General features: G+C 39.0%; 1 protein-coding gene across 1 annotated transcript; it reads right to left on the bottom strand.

Annotated features, from left to right (window-relative positions):
* Nucleotides 1-2,868: 2,868 nt before the first annotated feature.
* Nucleotides 2,869-4,966, bottom strand: LOC127774647 (ras-related protein RGP2). Its single transcript, XM_052300925.1, has 2 exons — nt 4,657-4,966; nt 2,869-3,610 (listed from the first exon to the last, which is right to left on the bottom strand). Exons 1-2 carry the CDS (start codon nt 4,819-4,821, stop codon nt 3,122-3,124), a joined length of 654 nt encoding a protein of 217 aa, XP_052156885.1. The 5' UTR covers nt 4,822-4,966; the 3' UTR covers nt 2,869-3,121.
* Nucleotides 4,967-11,473: the final 6,507 nt, after the last annotated feature.

Below are 11,473 nucleotides of genomic sequence, written 5' to 3' on the forward strand. Positions count from 1 at the left end.
CTTTAGCCTCCCTTGGATATACCCTGCATCATACCTCCTCTTCCGGTATGACTTGCTGAGTACAGTGGGTAGTACTCAGTCTTGCTCTCTTTTCCCCCACACCAGAGCTGAAGATCTTCCTAGTGGGAGCTGTCTGGTCGAAGTTGGTTTCATCGCTGCCGTCAAGGATTGCTTGTGGAGTGGAGTCACCCCGCTGCAGAAGTCAAGTTTCCAAGTGTAGCTCTTTTTTTCTTTTCCGCTGCATTTGTAATCTTTTATATTTTTGTAAGACGTGGATCTGTATGTCAACAATTGTCGTTTGTGTACCCTGGCTGGTCCTGGACAGGGGTTTAATACACATTCAGCTTAGAAATTCTGGTTCGTGAATTTCTGGGCGTGACATCTTTTTGTCGTGTTGTCCTTGTCAGCATCTAGCTCCTGGAGATTACTTGAGAGTTCGCCGCCTTAGGAGGTCCTCGAGAAGCTGATGTCATTGGTGCCTCCCTCTTAGATTGGCCGAGAAAGGTAGTCAACTGAGGGTTGTTCTCCGTCAACTTCGTCAAAGCGATCTCGATCCCAATAGTTGTTGGGGAAGGTGAGATCGACACGGCTATGTAGATGGGGAAGACAATGAATCCAACTTGCATCCACGTAAACGCTTGTTGGGTTGGATCTCCCAAGCTTGGACGGTTGTGGATGTTCTCGTCGGAAGATCTTGAGCTTGAAGCCATCTCGTTTGAACCTTTTGCACCAAATTCCCCTACCTGACGCGCCACTGTCAATGGGTTATACTGCGTCTATGGTATTCGGAAGTATTGGGGAACGATGGTGCTAAGGCCTATGCGAAAGTGTATCAAGCAAGTGGGACAAGGATTTATATTGGTTTAGGTCTCTCATAAGGTAATAACCATAATCCATATTATATGGGATTATGGATGGGAATATCACAATTACAATGGAAATAAATTGACTATCCTAATCCGCCAACTAGGATCCGCCGAGAACAGCTTAGCGAGATCTAGTCGACGAATAGGCTTCAGCTTCCTTTGGGTATATCTCAATGTGGCTGGTGGCTATGGCTTAAAATTCGATGATCCTCCCTGAGCTAGGAGGTATTATAACATAGACTACCTTCTTCTTGAGAACTAGAGAGACCTTATCTCCTCTGAGTAGGATTATTACACCTTCTACTCGGGGAGATAATTTTCTTCCGTATCACCATATTTCCTTACCGCAAGATCACCTTCATGTATACTTGTAGGCACATGGTATCCGTATGTTACCACGAACCCACGTATATAAGGTATGTCTTATCCATTATCCTGATAATATGTTATTACCGTTATTTTCTGTATAGCTTTTTTCCTAACTTTTTTACTAGCATGTAGGCACTCTAGTCCTACACTGTCTTCTTTTTCCTTCCAACAAAAAATAGAGCGTTGGTAGTGATTGACATCTGGGCTCTTTAACCTCAGATTACCTTTCTCTACTATAGAAAGGTGGGGAGTTGGTGTTGAGGTGGATGGTAAATTCATCACACGCCATCATTACTATTATTTTAAATAGAAAACTATACAAATATAAATTTGAATTTGGAATATCCTAGCATTTGTGTTTCAATACCGGTCTTATAGGTGATAATTTGGATCTTGATCGGAAGGAGCGATGCATGTGAATCCGTAACCACTGATTTTATATTTTAGACAACAAAAAAAACGGTAGATACGCTAAAATGTACTTGACATGCAGTTTGTAGCCGAACTTGTGCACAGGATTAATTAATCAATAATGAAGGAATAAAGGTGGCTGTGTCCAGTCATCCCTGCTCACTAATACTAACAAGAGATTACATCATTAGTCCACTGTGCCAACTAATAAGCATATATAATCAACCAGTTGACACATACAACTCATAACTATGACATTAAGATCATATAAGAAATAGGGCAAATCTTTATGTGCTCGTGAGTTTCCATACTATTCTTTCGATACCGTGAATTTTGTCCTATGCCCAGTTTTCATTTTATCCCTTTATACACATTTCGTTAGACGTTAGTGGATCATTAGTTGACCATTAGACTTCCTTGAATGAAAATATTGACCCTTTATTAATCTCATGCTTTTGTGTTACCTACTTTAAAACATAGTTGTCAATGTGGGAAAAGAAGTAAATTTGTAATGACACCAAATATGATAGAATTATGTGACGGCAAATTTGAAATACATAATTTAAAGTTTCATACAAAATTAATTTTTTTTTAAATCCATACAAGAGTTTCACCAGGAAATTGAAACCATATTTGTTTGTTGTGCAGGTTTAAATTTTAATGAAAATATTGTACAGATTTTATCAAAGTTGATTTGAAATTTATTTTTAAAAAATAAATTCCAGTTTTCAAATTTCTGGTCAAATAATTATATCCCCTTCATTGTTCTTACAAATGATTCTTTTCATAATTGAGAATTGTATTTTCTTATTAAGCTACCACATAGAGTAAAGAGAGAGCAAGATGGTCATTTAGAAAAAAAGGGTTAACGGTCAACGGGCGAAATGGGATCAGATAAAAGAAAACTCAAGGGCATATAAGGAATACAACAGAATTAAGAGGCATAAAAGGTATTGCGCGAAAACTCATGTTCATGTGAGGAATTTTCTCTACAAAATTTAACCACCAACCTACTACTACTAAATAATTCCATCACCCTTTATTCTCATGAAGCATGCGAGCATGATTCAGTTCAATATGCAACAAATTTTATGACACCGCAGCAATGTGGGCCGCACAGTTTATTAAGAAAGCCAAATTACTTAGTAGATAGTAAGTACAAACTTAAGCAAGGCGGGACTAGATGGCAGCTCACATATTGTTTGAATTGTATAATCTGAGATATATTGCAGCTATAGTTTGCGTTGTATAATCAGAACGGAAATGGAATGAATCCTAATACACACATCTAACTTTTGATTAGGAAACACTGAACAAACTGCAACTGCAGCTAGGCACTCTGGAATGTTCACGCAACTGAAAAAAAAAAAGTAGGACTTGCCTCCAAACCATTTAAGATCACTATGCTCCGAGTCTACCCGCGAATCTCACACCTGGCTCTCTACAATATGATGTTGAACGCTCCATTGTACATATCAAGCAGAGCAGCATGCCCTCTTTGTGTTTCCTGCAGCGCTGTCAATGCTGATAGTTTTACCCTGGGAAGGCAGCGGAGCAGAAGCAGCAGCTGCTTCTTTGGCGGCCAGTGCTTTCCTGTTAACAATGCCATAGACCTCTGTGATGATAGTCTGAAAAGCTTCCTCCACATTCACGGCCTCCATAGCTGATGTCTCAAGAAAAAACAGCCCCTCCTTTTCAGCCAATGCCTTACCTTCATCCTCGGAGACAGCCCTTAGATGAATCAAATCAGACTTATTACCGACCATCATGATAACAATGCTCGAGTCGGCATGGTCGCGGAGCTCACGAAGCCACCTGTGGACATTGTCGAAGCTCTGCCTCTTTGTGATGTCGTAAACAAGGAGAGCCCCAACAGCGCCACGGTAGTAAGCACTTGTGATGGCACGATATCTCTCCTGTCCTGCTGTGTCCCAGATCTGAGCCTTTATTGTTTTGCCCTCCATCTGCTAACAAGGCTAATTACAATAAGATACCAAAGAATAGCTGGCTGGACTAATAAATGCATGATAAAACAGACTTAGTAAGTCCCTGACGCAGTACTTGGGCCTGTTCATTTTGATGCCATTTTCAACCTTACCAAATTTTGGTAAAGTTACCAAAAAAAAATGATTACATTTAGTTTGCTACTAAATTTTGATAACTATATAAGAAATCCTGCTAAAATTTTGGCAAGTTACCAAAATTTTGATAACTTTGCTATGCCAAAATTTGGTAAGGTTTTTTTTAGCATCAAAGTAAACAGGCCCTTGGTATAATAGCTGTCTGTCCTGTTCAACCACAAAAGTGGCTTTTCAATAGAACAATAAAATATTGAATACAATGTCATCATGCCAAAATATTAATGAGATCGAGGAATTAGTGTGACGAGAAAAGCGGAAAAGAAAAGCTGGCACAGATGACAAGGGAAATCTTAACATATGACAGTCTTGCTTCACCTAACACTCAAGGACAGACGGGATAGCACATAGATACCAGAGGAAGTAGCTGGCATATCATCCTATCAATCACTCCATCATCCAACCAATAATGTGATCCATTTTTTTTTTAAAAAAGAAGCGAATATAGCATTCACAAAAACTGTAAGTAACTTGAAGGACGGGTGATGTCACAGTAAATCAAGTGAACGACTAGTGTGACCACTACCTGATTGGCAAGACAAGGAAATGAATTGAACAATGCATTTGCAACATTTGAACAGATGGTTCATCAATAATCTTTTTGAGACACGCAGATGATCCAACTAGTCGAAAGTGAGAGCCTTCCATCCACAAGAAAGAACTCGTCAGGCGAGCAGCTGTCATTGGGGGGACGCAATCATGGCGGGATCGTTCGCCCATCCAGATCAGAAGGCCAAGATCTGGTGGTTTGGGATCGGCACGACGACTAGCAGGGACCATCCAATGTAGGAAAGACGAGCGCGCGCGTAGGAACATTTGCAAAATATAATCGAAGGGAAGAGAGGGGGAGAAGGAATGCAGCGGGCGGTGACCTGCAGGGATTTGGTGGCGAACTCGACGCCGATGGTGGACTTGGAGTCGAGGGAGAAGTGGTTGCGGGTGAAGCGGGAGAGGATATTAGACTTGCCGACGCCGCTGTCGCCGATCAGCACCATCTTGAACAGGTACGAGTACTCGTGATCCACCCGCCCGCCCATCTCGCCTCACCTCCTCCGGGCACCGCCTCCGAGATCTTCCTCCTTGCCGATGGAGTGGCGGAGAAGAAGACTAGGAAAGGGAAAGGGAACGTGGGGAGGGAATGGGGAAGGCAGAAGAGGGGAAGAAAAGTAGTGGGGAGTGGTGGCCTGGTGGGTGGGGGTGGCTGTGGTGGTGGGAGAGCACTCGCTCAACCAACCGAGGAAAGGGAAATTAGGGTTCCTTAGGGTGTGTTTGCAAACCCTTTTTTCTAACCCATGTTCCTCGTTTCCGCGCGCACGCTTTTCAAACTGCTAAACGGTGTGTTTTTTAAAAAAGTTTATATACGAAAGTTGTTTAAAAAGAATCAAATTAATCCATTTTTTTAAAAAATATAGCAAATACTTAATTAATCACGTGCTAATGGACTACTTCGTTTTCCGTGTTTACTGTGCAAGTTGGGTAGAAAACACACCCTTTAATCACACGAATGGAAAAAACGTAGCAATTAAAAAATGTAGGATTAATTTAAGTGTAAAACATAGAATTATAAATACAGGGAAAATATAGTAATGATCATCAGATTGGACCATAGAAAAACATCCGATTTTTCTAAGATGTTAAATCTCTTGCTAACTTTCCTCAAATATCTCTACATGATTACCCATTTCATAAGAACGGCCCGCGCAGATTGCGCTGCTAGCATCATTATATTTTCTCTCATATAATAGCATATATGTTTTCTCAATGTATTATTCAAATATAATAAAATAGCAACATAATTTTAAATTTTGCACTAACTTTACGAAACTACTAATGTGTAACATGCATATTGTATTATATATACGTGTTAGTTATTAATTATTTTTATTATCAAATTTTATTTATTTGTAAATTATATTCCTATATGGACTCTATACTCGTCTTTCAATATTCCTTTTTTTAATTCCGAATTTTTGTTATCTGTAAATTGTATTTCTATATAGACTCTAGGCTCTTCTTCCAATATTATTTATTTTCAATTCTGAATTTTTATTATTTCTAATTTTATTTCTATGTGGACTCTAAATTCATCTTTCAATTTTCTTTAATTTTTAATTCGAATTTCAGTTACTTCTAAATTGTATTCCTATACTGACTTTAGACTCTTCTTCCCATTTTTTTTAATTTCGAATTTTAGTTATTTGTAAATTTTATTTTTATACGAACTCTACTTTTAATTTTATTATGTTTATTCAGAATTTTAGTTAGTTTTAAATTCCTATATAGACTATGTACTCTACTTCTAATATTCCTTATTTTTAATTCTGATTTTCTATTATTTCTTAATTGTATTTCTATATGGACTCTATACTCTACTTCTAATATTCCTTATTTTTAATTCTAAATATCTATTATTTCTTAATTGTATTTCTATATGGACTGTATACTCTAATTCTAACATTTCTTATTTTTAATTCCGAATTTCTGTTATTTCTTAATTATATTTCTATATGGACTCTAGTCTCCTCTTCCAATATTCCTTATTTTTTAATTCCGAATTTCAACTATTTCTAAATTGTATTTATATATGGACTCTATTTTTTTTTCCGATTAATATGATAATTTATAGGCCGTGAGAGCGAACGTGGAGGCTCCTTTTTTTATTCCTTTAAAAGGTTAATAAATTTAAAAGGATAGGATAGAATTCAATTCTTTGTTTCAAAGGCTTCTATAGGAATTTTTTCATAGGATTGAAATCATTCAAATTTGGTACACTTTTCGTACAAATCAAAAAGGGGTCCAAGGGTTCAAGAGGCCATCTTTTCTCAGCTTCTAACCGACTGGAAATCGATGGCTACTAGTCCCACCTTAGTAGAATCCCTCTGGTCAAAAAATATATATATTTTTAAAAATTTATAAATCTAACCATAAATAAATTCTAAAAGTATTTATTTATACGTAAATATAGCCTGCATAGATGTATCAGTAAAATGAATGTAATATGCCATGTATTTAGTTTATAGAACTATTTAAATCAAAAGGTATGAGAAAATCACACTTAAAAAAAATGTTAAACCACTTATATTTTTCCCAATCCCTCAAAGTCAATGCTGCCCCTAGGGATGGATAACAAAATAGTTAGCTCATTTAAGCTATGTTGTTTCGAAGGGGTTGTGAACTCTTTTTTTCCTCTGACACGCAAAACGAAATAACGGTTTAGCGTACGATTAATAAGCGTTAATATGATTTTTTAAATAACTTTCTTATGACATCCTTTTGCAAAAACGAGAGTTCAGGAAGTGAGGGTGAAAAACGAGGAAGGAGAAATTCTTGTGATGGGTGAGAGAAAAACACCCTTAGCTGTGTTCAGTAGCGGTGGTTGGAAACTTCTTCCCTCAACAAAAAAAATAAGATAGCACATTAGCACATGCTTAATTAAGTTTTAGCTTAAATATTTTGAAAAATGGATTAGTATGATTTTTTTAAGCAACTTGTTCAGATCGTGTGTACCCTCTACACACACTGAAAGCTTACCCGACTGTTAATGATCAAATTTGGTAAATTTACATCGGATTTGGAGTTAAGGCCGAAGCGGATTTGGGAGGAAATCGATAACGAAAACAGGGTATGAATCGGCTTCGGAACCGCATCGGCTACAGCGTGCATCGGCAGTTACCGAATCAGACAAGGCAAGCCGATGTAGCCGATTCCGGCAAGATGATATTGGAATCATTGTCGGATTGAGTTGACGTGCTTCATGATGATTGCCGTGTACGGATCGAGTCCGAAGAAGGCAGTTGTATCTATTAATTAGGAATAGTTTGTTAGTTTCCTTTTTATCTTTAGGAAAGTGTGTTTAGTGTCCTATAAGGATTTTATGTTTTCCTTTTATATTTAGAAAAAAATTTTTTCTTGTCCTACAAGGACTAGTATCTACCCATGGGTATAAATATGTACACCCGGGGTCTATGTAATTTATTTTCACGATCAATACAATTTGGCGCATCGCCACCTTTTTACCTTTTCTACTTTATTTTATTGTTCGGTGGGACTTGGCACCTGATGCGGGGCTGCATCGGTGTTCGATCTCCGGCTAAGGGGTAAGTCCAATGTTCCGCTGGCCCAGGCAATTGTATCGTTTACGTCAGCGTCATTCAAGGCTACATCGGTACATTCGACCTCTTGGATTGCTCTGGTTTGGATGATATATTTGCCTACCTATTTATCATATGTCTATGTTAATCTAGTCTTAGCATATCAATTTAGATGTATCGGCTGCTTCTCGTTTTAGGGTTTCTGCCGGTATCGGCTAAATCGCGTTGCTAGATTAGATTAGCTTAGACATCTACCACCCTGAAAACTCAGTCAATGGCTTGATTGTCTAGATATTATGTTTCTTTTCATATGTAGTGCTGCATCAGTTAAGTTTGATCTACTAAGTCGTGATTATAGAACCATAATTTCTAGCCCGCTTCTTGATTGCCAATAAGGGTTTCATCGGGGTTTCAGCCAGTGAGTTATCTAGACGTTGCATCGGCTCATAAGAATTACATATACATATAAGTTGGATTTAGCCGATGACAACAAAGGTTTCACTGTTTAACCTTCGAATCGATGCTTATTTATCATATCATTATTTGTCAATTGGTTTATACTGGATTATATTGTTATTTTATTACATCATCATTAGCCGATTGACTTTATATCATTATCTACATTGGACATATAGCCGATTGCTTAAACCCTATCGCTATCGGCTGGTATCGGCATCAACTATTATCGGCTATTGGCTGGAATTACTCCATCGGCTTGTCAGCCGATTGGCTGTTTTGATCTACTATTTGCATATCTTGTCAGTTGCAGTATCAAACTGACTGGCACGCCCGCATCTCATCAAGATTTGGACCTGCACAGGAGCTAAGCAGATCTCCTAGGCCGGTGTGTTCGATTTTTTTCGTCAACACCGACATGGAAATCGGAGGTGGACCGGACTCATGTATTATATAATAGATTAGGACTTGGGATTTGTATTGCCTTGTGTTCCTACGGCATGATCCATAGTTTTGTTAGATATGATTATGTAAATAGATAAGGAAACTTATGTTGTGTTTTTGGCTAGGTTTTCCTCTTTGTAACCCTACCTTAGACCTATATAAGATGGGCAGGGAGCCCCGAAGGGCATAAACACAACTCGATCGTTATATCAATACAACACCCAACAGATTCAATTCCTAGAACATGATTACGGTATTACTTCTCATCGAGAATGTCTAAATTATGTGCCTTTTATTCATCCACTTTAGATCTCATGCGCTACCCCATTTTCTCATCGCTGATTTCTAGAATCCAAAGTTGGCACGCCAGGCAGGGGTTGCGTCGAGTTTTTCACCGACAAGTACGATGGGATCAACTTTCGGAGCCGATGACTTCACCACTCCCTCCAGGACAAGCCTACCACTTCCGCACTTTTCACTTTGTCAACAACTTTGGGAAAAATATCCCTCCTCGACTCGGATTCGAACTAGTTGGAGAGGAGTCGCGTTATCCCAGTACTGTTCAATCTCCCGAATGCCACCGAGATCAATTCAGAAGCTTTCTCTTTCAATGTGGCCTCAAATCACTCGGAGGAAACACTAACATCGACTCAACACCGTGACATCTCTAGCAATGGGACAACTTATGACTTATCCTCAGATTTCCATGTGACTGCCTCCACTCCGCACCGCAACATTCGGATCTAGATCGGTTTCCCCCTAGGGTTCGATCTAGGGCATGTTTCAACCATGTCCGGACCAGGGCCTAGGGAAGTGGGCATATTGATCCAGCCAATCGATTCTTGCGGTGTCATGGATATTGTCAATAGTTTTGATTCCTTAGACGGCTACATAGACTTCGATATCGAAAGCAACCATAGCTCCAAGTACACTAACGACTAGACTCAGATCTTCGAAGTTTTCATGGCCGGTGCTCCAGACGAAGGTGAAGAAGCCCGCATTGCAAGGAAGCAGAAGAGGATCGTCAACGCAAGGAGGAGGAACGTGCACGGGCTGAGGAAGAGCACAAACGCAAATAAGAGGAAGACCGCACGATCTAATTCGAAGTGGACGTGCTGCACACAACAACATCATTCAAAGTCGCATAGACGACACCAATGTCTTTGCCACACCATAGAAGAATGTTGTCACAGCTGTCACGTTGCTTGACAATCTCATCGATGCCGCAGTGGATACATGACTCCAACGCTGAACGAAGTCAAAACCATGATTGTCGCGACGGCCACACAACATGACAAGGAACTAGGGGTTATCGCTGAGCAGAGGAATCTTTCACCGAGACACCTAGGACAGCTGTCGCCAGCCATCTGCTGACACATCCAAAGATCACCGAGTGGTTGACAACCGCCCCATGTTGCATGGGCCTCATTGCTTCAAGCCTACCTGGCCCACTCTTTGTATGGATAGGTTTTCACCTTCACTTAAGTCTGTTTTTGGTCCAACTTTGACGGTTTATTACCTATATACAAATATACACCAACACTCGTGGAATATGTTAGAATTAAATCTTATCATTATGTTGGATGTTTTATTTATTTGATTTATGCAGGCATTGGCGGCATAAGATTTGTCAATAACTTGATTGAGAGAGTATGAGAGACATCTAACACGAGTCACAATAATTTGGTAATGCTCAATATAATGACAAGCCGTCATACACATGTATAAGGTTCATCATTAATATTTTGGTGTATGGCTAATGAGGGATGCTAGGTCCCGATCTTCCGAAAGGTATTGATAAATAGTCGATTTTCCGTTTTCTGAACGAACACGTGTCACAGCCTGATTTTCCGTTTCAGGATTTATAAATTATTTAATAAATTATTAATAGAATTTATATTAAATGTTCATTAATTTCCAAGTGAAGTTAAATGTGGGAAATAAAATTTCCTAAATATAAAACATGGCTGGATTTAATTTTTATTAAATTCTCCATGATTAATTACACTCTCTGAAATTTTCTCGGATTTTTCAGAGCTCAATTCCTAAATGATACAAAGAACAATTCAGTAATTAGTTAATCAATTAATGATCTAATTATAATTATGTTAAGTGCTTTTCTTGTTTAAAAATCCTTAAATTATAAATTGTTGTCTAAAAGGAATTATTAGAAATGATCTTAAAAGCCTAAAAGAGAAGATCTAATTTTAATTTGTTAAATCTCAATATAAAAGTGGGCTAGATAAAATTTTGTTAACTACTTCTCTTGTTTCTATAGTTCCTAGATTTTTCTGGGATTTATTTGAGCCAAGGAAGTATTTTTAATCAATGGAATATCATTTCATGAATAATTTAAATAGAAAAAGGTTTTAAAATCTCCCTTTTGGCTTTGGGCCGAAAGTCGGCCCAAGTCTCTCTCTCTCCCTCTCCTCGGCCTGCTTGCGTCCGGCCTAGCCGGCCCAGTCCGCCGCCCCTCCCTCCTCTCTCTCTCTCGGTGCCGCTGATAGGTGGGGCCCACATGTCAGGGCTGTCTTCCTCCTTCAGCCACCAACCGCCGCCTGTAGCGCGCAAGTCGCCGCCGATCTCCTTCCAAAATCCGGCCGCCCTTTCCTCCTCCGGCCGAATTTATTGAGGGGAAATGATCCTCGAGATCTCCTCTTCCTTTTCTGTTTTGGAAACATTGGCTAATTTCGTTTGG

Source organism: Oryza glaberrima, chromosome 5 (genome assembly GCF_000147395.1).
Source record: "Oryza glaberrima chromosome 5, OglaRS2, whole genome shotgun sequence".
In the NCBI taxonomy this organism is placed as follows: Eukaryota; Viridiplantae; Streptophyta; class Magnoliopsida; order Poales; family Poaceae; genus Oryza; species Oryza glaberrima.